The sequence below is a fragment of the Argiope bruennichi genome, chromosome 7 (assembly GCF_947563725.1).
Source record: "Argiope bruennichi chromosome 7, qqArgBrue1.1, whole genome shotgun sequence".
NCBI lineage: Eukaryota > Metazoa > Arthropoda > Arachnida > Araneae > Araneidae > Argiope > Argiope bruennichi.
Genome location: NC_079157.1, coordinates 113,175,605 through 113,193,692, shown reverse-complemented (window position 1 = coordinate 113,193,692; position 18,088 = coordinate 113,175,605). Strand labels below are relative to the sequence as shown.

At 26.1% G+C, this 18,088-nt stretch overlaps 1 protein-coding gene across 1 annotated transcript in view; it reads right to left on the bottom strand.

Annotated features, from left to right (window-relative positions):
- Positions 1-10,934, bottom strand: part of LOC129976318 (splicing factor 3A subunit 3-like) — a 32,045-nt gene extending 21,111 nt beyond the window's left edge. The window contains exons 1-6 of the mRNA XM_056089822.1: positions 10,758-10,934; positions 5,742-5,789; positions 5,102-5,154; positions 3,571-3,676; positions 2,483-2,558; positions 3-94 (exon numbers count right to left, since the gene is read on the bottom strand). Of these exons, the coding sequence (XP_055945797.1) occupies positions 3-94; positions 2,483-2,558; positions 3,571-3,676; positions 5,102-5,154; positions 5,742-5,789; positions 10,758-10,853 (471 nt within the window). The 5' untranslated portion in view covers positions 10,854-10,934. The remainder of the gene's footprint in view (positions 1-2; positions 95-2,482; positions 2,559-3,570; positions 3,677-5,101; positions 5,155-5,741; positions 5,790-10,757) is intronic.
- Positions 10,935-18,088: the final 7,154 nt, after the last annotated feature.

Below are 18,088 nucleotides of genomic sequence, written 5' to 3'. Positions count from 1 at the left end.
ACCTCAACTCCACGAATATTCAAATACTTTTCATAACATTCATGAAGATCAAGAAATTTTCCATATCCTTCCTCATCGGTGAAATCAACCATGTCTTGAAAAAAATAAAATAAAATAAAGCAAAGATTGCATAGAATTAAGGAAAAGTATTTTTACATTTGTTTGGCAGCCATTGTCACAAATCACAAAAATTGACACAAATTATAATATCCTTGTTGACACAATCAGGTAACATTAATCAGGTATCATCATAACACAGTCAACATGTGAACAAATATATTAGACTCAATTTATCAAAAAATATTTTGCAATAAGAGACTCGCATAATTGAAAACACATATGAAATATATTTAAGCTAATGTCAAGCAAACAGAAAAATACCAATAATATTTTACTTTAACAATGTACCTGAGAAAGTAATTACAGTGGACATTACATAATGTGATCACAGATAATGTTATCATTTACCATACATTATCAAAATCTTCAAATATGAACAAAATTATTCATTTAGTGGGATTATGACATCGATTAATGTTATCGCTTAATGTTACAAAGAATCTATCACTTTCAACTAGTGCTAATAACAGATGTTCGTAGAATTGCTCACTCCATCTGTAAGGAAATATCTGGTAGTCATTTTCCCCATTAGATCAACATTACATTCATTTTTTTTTTTTGGACCAGAGTGATCTGAATTGGTTTAAAAGGAAAGTTGTGCTGCCATGAGTGGGTTGAAATCTAAATGGCTATAAACTACTACTACCTGCAATTGATTTACAAAGCAAAATGCATTTAAAAAAATTTGAATGTTAAAAGACAAAATTGAAATTCTCAACAGATATAAAAAGTTTACTTATAATGAGTCAACACTATGCAGAAGCACAGTTGAACATTTCAATCTGTCTTGTATAAAATTTTGAAAATTGATAGCTTTTAGGAGCAAGATCAAACAATAAATGTTAATGACCCACACAGAAACAAATTCTTCTGATGAATGCTGAAATACTCTTGATATTTTGAAACACAATGTGCAGCATCGTTCAAAAAATTATAAAAGAAATTACAAGTATGAATAATATTGAAGAAAGCCATTAAAAAATAATTGTCAGCAAGCAAAAGGCAATGAATTTTTTTTAGTTACTATTGAAATAAATTATAGATAGCTCTAAAGAAACTGTTTTTATTATTTTCCCTTGATATAATTAAAATACAGATATGATTTTGGTGAATTCAATTATTGTTACCAATCAGTTAATGTTATTGAAATTCTTAACTCCTAATGTTGACACATTAAGCAATATTGTGACATGTTGCTGTAATTACACAAAGTTAAAAGCAGTTAATACCAATGACAACTAAGAATAAGCACTAAATATATTTGTTCAAAGATAGCAATAAGTAAAAAAATTTTGAAATATTAATTTTTAAAATATTTAATTTACTATCTTTAAAATAACTATTAATACATAATTATTAATAATCAATGGCAATATTTACCAATGACCAATTATATTTAACATTAATATACAATTTTTCGCAACACCACCAAATATTTTAACAACTCCTGACAAGAATATACAGTCAAAAAGAAAACATGAACTTTATCACTGTCGTTATTCTTTACTGTGCTGTTGAAACAAACATTTTCACTCAAATAAACTTAAAGCATGCTTTATTTGATCCGCAGCTAAGCATTTGAGTTTGACATTTGATTCAGAATATACTTTGGCAGTGAAAGTTACAGATTATTAATTTTTGCCTTACAAATTTGTCATTTTACATTAAAAGAATGATAATTTAAAAGAAATATCAAATATATAGTTAAAAGGACAAGTGATGGCAATATTAAACTGATAATGCTTTGGCTAAGTCTATTTTTTACATATTACATCATTCCCTTTTTGAAATAACAATAAAAATATTTGGATTGCATTCCAGACAGAAAAATAAGTACTTTTTCACTAACACAATAGTTATAAATAATGAAACACAAATGTTAAAACAAAATTAGCTTTTCTATTCATGCTACAGTCCCTCTCCATCAAATAGGCTAAAACACACTAATAAGAGCAGCCGTTAGCTTCTCAGAAGCTTGGTGATTTCAGTTTCGTATTGTCAAATTTGTCATTTTAAATGTTGCATATTTCAGTGTTATACTTTTTAAGGAAAAAAAATTATTGAAAAATATTTGTCAGTATCACACATCCACTTCTTTCTATATAGAAGTTTGATCATCGATCTTATTAGGATTCTAAAATCAATATTTAGCTCTTTTATTTAAACCAATCTACAAAATTTCAAATCAATTTAAAGTGATCACATATCGATTTAATAAATGAGACACCAATTTTTTAAAAAACATCCCACAAAGCAATAAAGCATATGGAATTTGATTAACCAAAACATTACAATTAACAAAAACTGCAATTTAAAATTCATTTTGCAAACTATGTAATAGTAACAAAAATTAAAAACATACTATCTGGTACGTTATCTTCAGTAGTCTCTCTTAACTTATTTAACTCCTCAAATTCAACAGACATGGGTACTTGAATCTAAATAAACATTATAAAGTATATAAAATTCCAAAATAATAAATATTCCATAATATATAATGTATATGTATGTATTCATAATTCAATATCTAGAAAAACAGAAATAACTAACATTTGTTTCAACAGAATATGAAATCAAAAATGCAAAAGCAGCTGCTCATGGGATTCCTCAATAAATGAATTAAATAAAAAAGTAAAAATTACATAACATAAAAGGCACAACACATATTTTATGGAATACAAATTTACAATAAATTAACTCCAAAATTGCAATTTACAAATAATAATGCAACAATTGTTCAAGGATAAATTGTACAAGTTCCTTTGTCGATGAATTAAATACAAGAAAAGGTTATATGAAATAAAATCCACGACACAAATTTAATAGAATGTAAATTTGCAATAACACAAGACAGTTGCAAGAAATAGAACCTGAAAGTATGTATAACTTCAGAAGCAAGTCCTTGAAAAATTTATTTAAATACTCCAAATGTTTGTTCTTAATACTGTGTCCTATTTGATACTTGTTCTATTATCTGCCATGTTGTATATGAATGCAGTAGTGTTATATATACAACTATGTTGTTATATCATTGAAAATTGCAAACCTGTGCATCCATTTCTCTTCTTTAATACAAAAGAAAATTTTCCCTGAAGGATTCACTCTGCTCTTTGTATTACAACCTGTATTTTACCGTAAAAAAAGACTCATTTCTGTTTGCCTTATCTACTCTTAAAGTGTTTCTCCTGATTTAAGAATCACCTTGCATAAAATACAAATAACTGTAAATCATAACACTTATTTTCTATAGCAAATATATTATTTCCTACAGCAAAACCAAATATAAAAATGTCTGTTTCACAATCATTTAAAATTTAAGCATAATTCAGTAGTTAATCAGACTTGGGAAAACAATAAAAACTATAGAATAAAGTGAAAGTTAAATGAATTATTATTGCATTTGCACCCTTTTTTTGTATGATTTTATTTAACATATTTAAAAAAACTTACTTCATGTGGATGTTTTCTATAAAATTCTCGAATTTCTCTCAATCTGGAATAAAATTCAGCAAACTCATTTGGTCCAGTCAAAGAAGCAATTTCAGCTTTCCTAAGACTTAAAAAATATTTCTTTATCATTAAAAGTAATTAATACATTTGTAAAAATATTTTCAAGTAAAAAAATTAAATAACCCATTTTTAAAAATAATTATATTAAGAAACAAATCATTCATGTAGTTCCGATTTTGGTATCATAAAAATACAGCATAACAAATCATTGAAAGAAGATTTAAGACTATTTAATTTATATCTTTAGTAACATACAATAAAAATATTAAATAATTATGACTGCACATTTTATGTACACATACTATTTTAATACTATTTATAATTTTTCTTAATGTAATTCTAATAAATCTAACCCACAGCATTTAAAAATATATATCAATGCATCTAATAATTGATACTATTAAGGTCTTTTAAAAAGTACTGTTCCTATCTTAAAAGTAATAAATTAATGTTAAATCTTCAAACATTACAAATGTGATTAAATTAAATTCTGCAACATTTATTTTTATAAACAATAAAAGAAAATGAAAATCTGTTTGCTCACATTAAAAGAAATAAAATTTGATGCAAATATATTTTGATGGATGAGCAAGTGTATCTTTTTAGTTACATATATGTGAGCATGTTTAAGAAGATCAGGATAAAAATATGAACCCTAATCTCATGGATACAAAGCCAGTATTTTGATAACTGTGCTGATCAGCTGCTCAATTATAACAACAATTTAGTACTATGTAAGCCATGCCAAATATTAGAAGGCTGTTTTCTTGATATTGGATTCACTTATTGTGCTTCAATTTTATGAATATCTTAAAAGCATTCTATCATTATATTAAAACTGATCCCGAACTCAAATTTCCAAACTGTAAGTCCCTTGTAAGGTTAACTTGATTGTGCAGCAAAAGCTACAGAGTATTGTTCTAACCTTGTAATATTGTAACATTGTCTATTGTAACAACCTTTCAATAGTGCTAATTTATTTTGCAATAATTCATATATTTAAACAGAATTTTGTTTTAAATACCAATAAAAATCAAATGTTATTTAATTTCATAAATAATTTTTTTCCTCATCAACTTCAGCCTGAATTCTGCAATGAGAATTTTGAATGATTCTTGTAGTTATGAAATCTAACAAAAAACATTTCAAAGGCATGCAGAAACCTAAATACATCCCTCATTAGTAAAATACCTTGGAATAAACAAAAATGTGCTGTTAGATTAATAAAATATAAGTAATGTAACTATAATATTTAATTACATACTAATATATTCTAGTGAGACAAAACCAAAATGTAGTTTTAATGAAATATTCACAAATTATGCAACTAAAATTTTATGAATAAAAATCATTTCTTATCCTGCTTCTTAATACAGTTTTCTCAATCTTTCTATTCTAAATTAAGAAACATGAATTTCAGAAGAACTATCATATGGAAAATGATACTGATATGAAGTCAATTTCATCTTACCCATCTTTATCTTCATATAATTCCTTTAAATTATAAGTGCAATCCATATGTCTCTAGAAAGAAATATAAATAACATTTTTATACATATTTACTCAACTTTTTTTAGATCATTTTATGTGTGATAATTATTTATTATGCATTACATTTAAAAAAAATGAAAGAATGTTTACAATTCAAAAATAATTTTAACTGAAATGTAGTACATAAAGGCACATTGACAGCAAACAATATGTGATCCAACCAGGCAAATATAACAATCGTATTCAATAAATTTGGTTTTAAAAAAAGTCATATTTTTTGCACATATAGTATACATTTTGATAGCAGATATATTAAAAGAAAAGTGTGCATATCAGTTATGCTTGTGGACATAACTGATACAATTAGCATAAAACAACTCAGTAGTTTTATGCTCTTCAAAACTATAAATATTAAAAAAAAATATCACATATTAGCTCTCTCTCCTCTTTTTAATTATAATCTTTTTTTGGTACTTTTACATTTATATAACAAATAAAAAATACTATGGAATAATATGTTTTATATATTTAAGACAATCAATTGTGGAAACAATACCAAATTGTTCAAAAAATGGAATGCATATATATATTATACAGAAATTACAATGAAAATAGCTTACATCAAGCAGAATCCTCAGACGATGATCTGAATTAATCTGGTCACGATTCTGTAAAAGAGGATATCCAATTGAAAGATCTTTATAACAAAATTTAAAAATAAATACATATGAAAAAAATGTCTCATAGGATAAATAATTTATCAAATAAATCTAGCAATACAGTTAACATATTAAAATTAGCAAATAAAAAAATTTTTTAATGTAATACAAAAGTTAATTTCAAAAAGTGAAGAAGACAATAATTGTAACAGGACTAAGTTGAGAGGACCCTCAATGAGGAGAATAGCATAGATTAATTCTGATATAATAGAGATTTTAGTCTTTAAAAAATTGAAAAGTTAAACTTTATTCACAATATTGATGCTTCCATTTTCTGATTATGTAATTATTTATCCAATTAGAAATAAAATCTATTTCTAAGTAAAAAAAATGTAAAACCAGATCTAAAAAATTAGCTTCTCTAACATAATTGAGCTTGCTTCCTTAACAATTAGAAATGTTTTTTTAGTTTAAATGTAATTATAAAGCATAACAAAAAAAAATATTTATTTGTACACATTGTTTACACTCCATGTGAAGTCAAATAGCTTTGGATATTGTATTCCCTTTGACTTGCAGAGTTAAACAAAAGTCAAAAATTTATAAAATAAAATATATCAAAGAAATATTTATAATTTTTTATTTGATTAAGAATTATTTAATTGAGAAATTAAACAGTTTTCATCAACTAGGTGTTGAACCCACCATATTTACAGCATTAATTTAGCCATGTCAACCAATTTTGATAAATAAAATATAATCATAACAAAAACAAGTTTATTTTAAACTGTATTTCCACAATAAATATACTGTATTCCAATTAATAGTTATGTTTGTAAAATGGCAAAATTAGTTGGTGGATAAAGCTAGTGAAATCACTTTAGTTCTTATAGCTAAAGGAAATGTCAAAACTTTGTTTTGCAATATTTTTCAAAAATGAAAAAGGATTATAGGTTTTGATATGAAATGAAAATTGACAAAATCAATCATTATGGCCAGCATTTCTGCTTTTAAATTTCCCTAACTTTTCAAGGTTTTTATAAGAAATTTCACTGACAATTTTCAGATGTTCCTAATATTTTTAGAACAATGTCACTTTATTTTATTTTCTATAATTATTATTGTGCAATATGTTTTTAATTTTACTTGCAAAATTATTCTACTCTTATTAATAAAATCAATGTAAAATAAAATCTAATTCTTAGGTAAAAAAAAAATCACTTATTGAATACAGATAAGCTTCAATTAAGTAAGCCCTTTTCCTTAAGAATGAAATGTTTTGTTTTCTTCCAGTAGGTTCACTCCTATTCATATTGTTTGCCAACATGCACATCAGAATTAAACAATAATTTTACTAACAGAAGAAAAAAAATTCATTTATAAATACAAAATTAAATCTCTGCCCAAAAATAAGAAAAATCCTTCAATGAAATCAAATTGCATTGACTTTTAGCTCACCAACTATAATAAAAAAAATCGCTTACATGCTGGCTCAATGCTTAAAATCGAGAAAAAAAGTGGAAAATTGGTCCTAATCAATTTTTTTCTTTATTTCATAAAAAGAAAAATGCTTTAGAGGCATAAATTTCAAAAGAGATAGTAAGAATAAATTTTGTAATTTTTTTGGCAAACAGTTTCATATACATGAAACCAAATTTTTAAAAAATGCTGCCCTTCTCTTTTTTAAAAATTTTTTGAAAAATTACAAATGGTAAGTGCATCTACAATGTATGAAAAAATTTATTTCTCATGCATAATATTATTTTTAAATTGTATAGCATTTTGCTGAATGCATGGGGAATTTTAACACAATATAAAAACACACAAAAATAAACACAAAATAAAAAAAAATATTAGCAATATTTAATTATATTAAAAGAAAATATTAGCAATTATGTCCATTTCATGTTGTCTGCAGTATCCATTTACATAAAGAATTTAGTAATCCATGTTCATAATGTTTAAAAATAAACCAAAAAAAAGTTTTATGGAATTAATAGCAATAATATCCGATACTTCATAATTCAACAAAAAGATCTCCGAGAAGAGGGGGGGGGAAACATTTTTGCAAAATTCTTATTAAATTAAAATAAATTACTTTGGAATTATAATAATAGATCAATATTTTATGACCAATTTTGAATATTAATACCCAAAAGTTCTTATTTTTGCTCTCGTAACACATGATGGATCGATTTGACGTTCGAAGTAAGAAAGAACAGCTCCACATATATCCTTTTAAATAAAAGAGAACCATTAAAGCTAAAAATCACAATGGTAACAAGAGCTAGGACTCAGTTAGGCTGCTATTTTAAATAGTAAGCAAAAACATTTTTGATAATTATGTCAATAACTTGTTCTGAAAAAGCAAGTTATATATTTATACATATATGCAACAAATTAGATATGGTGGGTAATCTTTTCTCTTCCATAGTCTATTAAACTATCAGTAAAATTTGATTTTCATTAGTTGCCAATGATGTTTCTTTCTACTTATGAAAAAATATTAGTGAATAATCATGTTTCATTCAACTTACTGAATTATAAAAAAATTTTTAGTTTTATAATAAATTTCCCTGATTTCATAGAATTCCCTAATGATTCCTGGGTTTTCTTGGTCCAATGAGTAAGTCATTAGATAACAACTGTTGATTAATTTTACACTTTTATATGTTTAATTTGCAACAATAGTTAACTTTTTTTAAATTTGAAATTTTGTCAATGTAATGGCAATACGCCGATAAAAGCTAATTTTATCCCATTCAGGTGTAATGTGCTTATGTAGAATAAATTTTGTTTTTATTTCATGCAAAATAAATTGTTAAAATGTATAATCAAATTATTTTTTAAAACATTAATATCACTGTTAAAGATTATTTTTTGAACTTGAACATGATGTAAAAATCGATTTTGTGCTGTAATATTTTTGGAAGTTAAAGCATAAAAACAACTAAATTTTGCTTTTTTAATTAATTAAAATTCTAATTAAACAATTTATTTTTAAAATCGCTCCGAAGTGCACATTCTTGCATCCAAGGTATACATGTGCTAGCCTGTAGAATGTCAACACATTCAGATTCACTGTAAATACAGATAGTGTCAAAGACAGATTTTTCAAATCCTTTTTATGGGACGATATGCTTTGATGTTATGGGTAAAACACAATAAAATTCTGTTTTTAATTTAACTTTGAATTAAAATTGTAAGAAATCCATTCTTGGTGCACCTCTAATACCCAAAAAATAAATTTTAAAATTTCATGTACTTAACTTCAATGGTTTATGGTGCTCATTTATCATGACAAACTTTTATATGTAAAAAAAGATTTTCCTGAAAAAAAAATTTCTACAAAATTTATAAAAACAGGAAAAATGAAAAATTTATAAAATGATAGAATCTCAATGCTAACGATTAAAAGTTATATATATTTTTATTTCTTTAAAAATTTTAATTAATTAAAAATTAAATACAGCAGTTTTCCTCTTTTTAGTAAACATTAAAATTTAACGAGATTGGTCTACCAAATAATTTCAAATGGATGGGGCATTCAGAACACACACTGAATGAAAATTTATTGCTTCAAATTAAAATTTTATTGAACTGAATTTTACATAACCTACTAACATATTTACATGCTGCAACTAATTAGGATTCAATATAATTCAGTAAAATCCTTTTAATATGCCATTCAAGGGATTACTCCAAAATAATATATTAATGAGAATAGTGATCAAATAACATACTTTGAAGAAGCTTCATAAAGTATTTTTATAGCAGCTTCTCCCATATTTGATATATCACTTTTGCGCACCAAATTCATCTAACTGTATTCTCGTTTCCGTTGATTGAACCAATCTGTGTATTTTTCTTTAAAAAAACATATTCCTAATGAACATAATTTAAATAAATTCAATATTTAAAATAGTAAAAATTGAAGTTTGAATGTTTTTGTATAGCAACAAGTATGATACAGTACATATTTTATGCTGCCCCTTCCAGATAACTATTCCAATATTTCAATAAATGGCAATATACAGAAAGAGGGAGCAGAGGGGGAGGATGGCTCATTAAGTGTTATCTTAGTATGTGTTTGAACCACAGAATCTAGTTCACCCTGGATTCCTTCTTTGAATTCTTTCCTTTTGTTGATTAATTTTTCTCGATGCACCCAGGAATTAAGCCTTTATGATCATGCTTTTGAATTTTAGTATATTATGTGTGGGAAAAAACACAAAAAACATTCTTCTCCTTTCCAGAGGAAATTACATACTTTTTAAGGATCTTTTTTAAAAATTAGGCGCTTAAAAGCAGTTCCCAGATTTAAGCCCAGTTCATGAAGCTACACACCTTGCATTACGTTCCCCCTCCCATTGATAGCATGGAATGAATCCGCTTTTTTTTAATAATTTTAAAAAAATTCCTTATATTTACTTTATCCAGTAAATCTAATAGGTTCTTGCCTTTTGTAAAACCATAAAATGTTTCTTTAAATTACAAAACCTCTGCCCAGCACTTGTTTCAGATGCCGCAAATGCTCACATTTTATTGTTTGAAACACGAACCAGCGCAGTCGGATCACAAGAGTATTTTTTATTTCAGAATACTAAATCGATTCCACAATTGTGACACACAAAAGTTAAAGAAGTTCTCTTATATAAAATAATTGTAATCAATACAGCTCATAATTTTAATAAATAAAGTGATTAAGGGTTTCACAGTACCATTTATTTATTCAGACATTTTTATTAGCAACTTTGTACCCTTAGCGACAATAAGGGCCACACTAAATTAGGATTTTACCAAATACCTTTTTAAATTGAACTTCGCTAACTCTTAATGAAATGTCACAATCTTTGTGTTTTTCAATATACAATATTCAATTAACCAACTGAAAAGTTTGAAAACGCAGACCTAAGTTAGAGAAAGATACCGGATTATATTCGTGAGCTTAGATAAAAGAGGAATATTTTGACTTACAGAACTTTTTTTGTACAACATTTCTTTCACCATAGTATCGATCAAACGCTCCCGTTCTTCGTGGTATCGACGCTGTTGTTCCAAAAGCGTCTCCATTTTAAGTATCTTAACACTCAAAACAAACAACACAAAATAAGTAAATACATACAACTTCGAACACAATCCCAAGTCTAGATAATTCGGTTACAGTTAAACAAACGTCATACAAATATCAGAAAATCTCGCTCATTAGATTTGAAAAATAATTTGAAAGCTTCGAGGACGTAATATTATTTCCCAAATTATAAAAAATCATCCTTGACTGTGAGAAAAAATTTTTAATATACTATTGCATAATCAACATGAAGTAAATCAATCTTATGAGTGTTGATTATTCAATCTTGTTTGGAGAAAAATTCTATCAATAATTGCTACATTCTTTGATGCATTTATAATTGACTATTTATTATTAGAATTATAATTCATATAACTTAATTTTTTTACAATTAAATTAACAAAGTTTAATGCCATCTGTTCAAAACACCATTGGCGCTGGCCACAACTTCAACTTCAACTTAATTTCACATGTAACGCGCCAATCTCAGGTATCTTATTTTTATTAAACCATATCGGGTGATAAAAAATCTCAGTGAAGCGTTAATAATGAGCGAATTAGGAAATGATATTGCTCAGGAAAGAATGCGAAATTTTCCTTGTGATTTATGTTCCAAATCATTTTTTACCAGACAGAATTTATCTGAGCATCGTGCATCGCATACTCAAGAAAGGAAGTTCAGTTGTAAAATATGTAATGCATTGTTTACGAGATCATCAGACGTAAAAGTTCATTATCGTGTGCACACACGGGAAAAGCCTTATGGTTGTGACGTTTGTAATAAATCATTTTCTCAAAAATCAAATCTAAAGAAACATTCCCTCAGCCACATCAAGGAGAAACCCTTCTCATGTAATGTGTGTAGTAAGACGTTTGATACTCAAGGGCATTTGGACATTCATTACCGTACTCATACAAAAGAGAAACCTTTTGTGTGTGAAATTTGTGGTAAAGCATTTGCCTGTAAGACGTATTTAAAGCAACATTACTATTATCACACTGACGAAAAGCCTTTTGAGTGTAAGTTTTGCAAACGATTATTTAAACTTAAAAAGGCAGTAAAGACTCATGAGCGTACTCATACAAAAGAAAATCCTTATACATGTAGTATGTGTGATCAATCATTTCCTTTATTGGCTGCATTGAAAGAGCATTGCCGGAAACATACTGGGGAAAATCCTTATATATGTGATATTTGCAATAAAACATTTTGTCGACAATTTACTTTAAATCGGCACTATCTCATTCATTCAGGAAATAAACCTTATTCTTGTAATGAATGCATGAAATGTTTCAATCAGAAAGGATATTTAGAATCGCATATCAAGAAGGTTCACACCCAGAAGAAAACCTATACATGTCGTTTTTGCAATAAATCATTTATAAAACAAGCTCTATGGCAAGCCCATTGCCTCACTCATAAATTTTCATGTCAAGACTGCAAGAAAGAATTCCATCGGAAAGGTGATTTAAACAAGCACTCATGCCTATTGTTATGACTAATGTTAATCAGTCATGCCTAAGTTATGACTGATATAACTTAAAATGTCATTATGGCAGACATTTCCATGAAAAAGTTGTAAAAATATCTTATAAACATTTTTTTTTTTTTTTTCCATATTCTTAAAACTTTGAATTTCAATTTGTTGTTTGAAATTTAACAAGAAAATTAAACATATGTTCTGAATATTTAGAAAATTGAATGGAATTTTTGTTAAAGAAAGTGGAGTCAATACAGTAATTTCAGCTATCAAATGAACTGTATGCTTCAGTATCAGAAATTATGATTATAAGTTCTCTCTATTCAAGTCAAGAAGAAAAGCACAATAAGTGGAAAAATTCTAGACTTAGTTTCTGTTCTTTCTCTGTTAGAATAAATGAGAATTGATGCAGTTGCTTATTATTTTTTTCAAAATTGAAATTATATAGATTGATTTAAGTGATATGGCTGTATTTAAAGAAAAACACAGATTACTAATTGGATTTTCAATATCATTTTACGTTATTAAAATGCAAAAATAATCTGAATATTTGAACATGTTATAATTATTTCTTCTTGTCAATAGATTTTTGGATTTGGTCTGACTAAGTCAGGCCATGGAGATTAGCAACGACAACAATAATTATTTTAATGAATTTGGGGATGAGAATGAATTTGGATTAATAATCAATTTGGGAATGTTCATGATTTTTTTTTCTTTCTTGAATTCAAAGTCATCTAAATATTCAATTATTAAGAGATGTATTGAATTATTTGAAACTATATTAGATTCTAATTCTTGTTGGTTTTTAAAATAGAATTACAAGCAGTGACAAATTTAGGTATTTTGTGCCCCTAAGTAATAATTGGTTAATATAGTTACATATTTTTAATTTAAATTAAAATGTTGATATTTTATTTAAATGATATTTGAAATATATAATATTATTTTTAAATGCATATGTTATGAAAAAAAGTAAATTAAAAACTAAATAATAAGATTATAGATATATGAACAGTTAATTGCATTATATTATAATAAGTATTTATATAACTCTTAATTAATTTTTTAATAATCCTATGTAAATAGATGTACTTTTATATCTTGCAAATTTATTTATTTAACTACTAGACTAATGATTTATTTTTTTATCACAGCAGTTGTTTCACATTTAATAGTTGCTTTGTCTGCTATTGGCGATAAAATGTAGGCAACCATCCACAGTAAGGGAAGTATCCCTGAAAATTAAGCTAGAGTGCAAGCAACTGACATTTATTCCTTATCCAAATCACATACAATAAATGCCAAATCCTAAAGACAGATCACTAAATGTGTATGTAGTTGCCAAAATAGAGCGATGTGACTGACCAGTTGAACTGGTTGATGACTGGAGTTCCATTTACAAATATGTATATGTATATTCTTATTTCTGAACCATAAAATTTGTCAGCTAGATTTTTTTTTTAAAATATAGTTTGACATATTCATATGGTTTAAGACAAACACTAAGCTATTGTTAAATTTTATTCCTACAATTGCATTATTGCTGAATATGAATGTCTCTAAATGAATTTGAAAAATTGTTATATGATGTACTTATTAATGTTTCTTGTCTAAAAATGTAATTTTCTCAAAATGAAAATTGCTTAATTTTGAAACTAAAAATACTGATTATAAAATTTCTTCTTAAAAAATACTTGCTGTTTGTAGTGAAAGCATATTTCAAATGGAAAGTTGATTGTCAATTGCATTGTGAAAAGTAGTCAAGAAACTTTTTGACTCCTGAACATTAATGGCTATTAATTTGTCATTTTCATTTAGTTATTTTTGTTGATAATTTTTTTTTTTTTTTTTTTGTATGCCTGTTCATAAATTAAGTTTATTATATATGTATAATCCTGCTGCAAGAAGTGAAAAAATATTCATAAAATAATCACTGAGTTTAAGTTACTGATTGAAATAAAACTGAAATATAAGAGAGATACACTTAAATTTGTTTTATGGAGTCGTTAAAGACTTCAGTAAAAAGTCTAAATTAGTGTAATAATAATTTATTTTACAATTTACACCAAAATTTTAGAATAGTTTTAAGATATAGGTATAGAATAATTTAAAGATATATATATATATATATATATATATAAGAGCATGGATTAAAGCATGCCATTGCTAGATCTGAACTAAGTCATGGTGCCATAAGGTGTCAGAGGGTGCTGTCTCTGATGTCATCACATTCAGTTATGGTTAATTTTACAAGAGCAGCTACAGTTTAATTTTCTTAAAATATTATACATTAATGTATTGCAGAAACGTAATTGTTCAAATAGAGGACTTGACAGGTATATATTTATCATAGAATTGTCATAGAAAAATTTCATATTTCCAAACGGATAGTTGAGATAGGGGTCTATTTGAAAATTTTTTATAAAAAATAGTAAACCATTTCTGTACTTTATATTATTTCTCTTTAGTTTTTCGTTATTATTTGTGGGTTCATTTTACGTTTTTCTATCTGGCAAGTAGAATATAAGTTAGGGAATCAAAGAATAGGATATCTCTTATTTCCAGTGCTAGCATATTCTCAACAGAATAGTAACATATTGCTCTCTGACAGATTTTCCCAAGAGATTGCACTCAAAAGTTTTTTTTATAAAAGAATATAATCAAATAGGATTTGTTTTGTTGGATACATTTTTTTTTTGAAAAAGTTTTTTTCTGTAATTTTGAAATAGTCATTGACCAATTATTGTTGTGTACCCAATTATTTTGATCTTACAGATTTCGAGTTAGGGAAATTAGCTTTTTTAGATGAATAAATGAATTATTTTTACTGAAATTTTTAGAATATTTTAATGATAGATGTTTAAAGTTTATATATATATGAATTATCTGCTTTTGAACTAAACAAGAAAAAAAATTGAAAAAATATGGCACTACTCAGTAAGCAGTAAGGTGATGAATGTCTTGTTAAAATATTTTTAGTAACTACGTTTATCTTATTTCCAGCTGATTTGTTATATATAAAGAATTGAGAATAAAACATTATATAATTTGATTTCATTGTGTGTGCATGAATTGAAAAATAGAGGCTGAAATTATTTTAAAAGCTTGGTTTTTCATTTTTAATCCTGTTTGTTATTTTTCATATTGAAAATTTAATGAGTAAAAGAAAATGGAAAAAATTAATAGAAGCTAAAATAAATAGTCAATAAGTAGGAGATTCATTAGTTAGAATCTAGTTTCTAACAGCTAAGAAAGAATCAAAATATGCTCATGTCATATAGTAACAGAAATCTAAAATCACAGATTCTTCCTTTTAAATTTGATATTGATAATCTTTGATTGAATTTGTAGTTTCAATACATGGCTAACTCTCTGATATTATGTCATGCCCCCTTTTCTTAGCGGTACATGTTCTTTGCTTCCTCAATTTTTTCTCCCTTGTTAGATTTTTTTTTTTTTTTTTTTTTTTTTTTTAGTTTTTATGGTGCTTTGATAGAAATTCATTTGTTTAATGTAAATTTTTCTTTTGTTAGAAGTTGCTCATTGAAAAAAAAAATGCATCAATAAATCCCTAAAATGTAATTCAAATAAATATAATTACAAATTTTTATCTATTTAGAGATAAAGTTGACTTTTAAAAGAAAATGATGTAATTTAATTTGCCTTGTGAAACATTTTTTGCTATAATGTGTATTTCTAAATTGATGATCCACAACTGATTATATTTGTTAAAAGGCTTCATGTTTAGATTGGCTGACTTATCTACGCACTATTTTTAACTTAATTTTTGTAAATTTCTATCGGATTTATTCAACTAAATGAAAATGACAACCAATAATAGATAAAATTCCAAAACTTTATATAACAACCATGGAAATTCATAAATATTAAGCAGTACAAAATATCAATTTGCTTGCATATAATTTCAAATAAAGAAGGTAAGTTGTATCATAAGGTAAGTAAGTTTCTGTAGGCATGATGGAATTTAAAAAAATTGGTCAAACAAATATTGTGAACAACCATTCACCATCACTGTTTGATTTTACATTTTAGAAGTAGCAATTCAAAAAATTCCTTTCAGCAAACCAGAAGGTGAAGATAGGTTTGATTTGTTAGAAAATATAAGAAACTCCTATCTGTCATTTTCCTCTCTTCCTATTCTCATAATGTATAGAATTCAACTAATAAAGGGAAAGTATTCTAACAAGGCATCATAAGTTTGGGTTATAACGTAGATAATGTTAATGATTAAAAATTATTTTTTCAATCGCTAAGCTATTGCAGCTATAAATCTGCTTTAAGTTTAACTTCTGTGTACTCTCTTTGTAGCTTCTGCTTTTTTTCTATTTCGAAAAAAAAAATCACTAATTATATTAATGCATACCTTAATTTTTTAAAAGATGATTTGTTCCATTTTACTAAATTTTTAAAGCTTTTATAATTTTAAGATCAAGGATGTTTGTATTTTCAGGATTGTGTTTTACTGAAGCTCAACTTCATTGAATTTTATATGATTAAACTTAAAATTGCATTATGGTCACCAATTTTTTTTTTTTTTTTCAAATAGTAATTACTTATAGTAAATAGTAATTTGCTAAATCTGACAATTCAGACAGTGTGAATTGCAATCCTAAAAAACAAACATTAAATATTCCTTTAGTAAAACAATTTTAATCACTATCTAAGATGGTGAACATTTCACAAATATGGCAACAATGCCTTTGTGTAGTTTTAAATATGTCTGAAACAAATATATTACTTAATTTTTTAGATTTTATGTTCAGAACTTCATGAATCATCATACTGATATTTTAATTTTTGTTGAATTTATTAGGATAAATATATTTATGAGAATTATATTAGGATTTTTGACAAGGTCAATTTTTTAGAATGAGATATTAATTGCAGTCTCAAAAATGCATGGTTTAAAGGAACTGATTGCATGTTGAAAAATGTTACTTTCAAAGAAATGTCTTCATCAAATTTAGTAATTTGAACCCTGCTCTATATAGTAAAACAACAACTTCCATTGTTTTAATGAAATTGATTGATAATTAATTAAATATAATTTCAGTTTATGAAAATTTGTTAGAACGAGAAATCAAAAACTATAAAATAATGGTTCAGTTATCTTAAACATTCATCAAATATAGAAAGTACTGATGCTGTAATTTTTTTAGTTTGAAGTATTCAAAGTAGTATCATAAGAAGATATAAAAATTAAATACCTAGTTTCAATTAAACTAATTCATTGGTTTTACTTTTTTCCATGAAGCCATTTTTGAAAGTCCATTTAATTATTTGGTAATATGATAAATGGTGGTACCTTTGAGAGTGGATAATCACTATGCTGGACAGACCGTAGAATATTTATTTTTAAAAAAATAAAAATGCATGTAAAGCTTTGGGGTCAGACAACTTTTCAAACCTCCATTTGTCAAGACTTAATAAAAAATTTATCGAATCTTCAGTCCATGATATCTTAACAAAATACCTAATTTTCAGGGCCAACCTTGGGAAATGTGGGGCTCAATTGGAAATTTTTTTATCGGGGTGAGTAGCATCATAAAAAGTGCTTAAATCTGAAAACTATTTTTAAGAAACTTAAAAGTGTTTAATTTTGGAAAAAAGGTCCTTAAAAGTGCTTAATTTTTTCGAGAAGTGCAAAGAAGATATTCCTTTTTGTTACCGCAGACAAAGCATGCGATAGATCGAAAATAGTCATAAATCTTTGTTTACTGGATATATCAAAA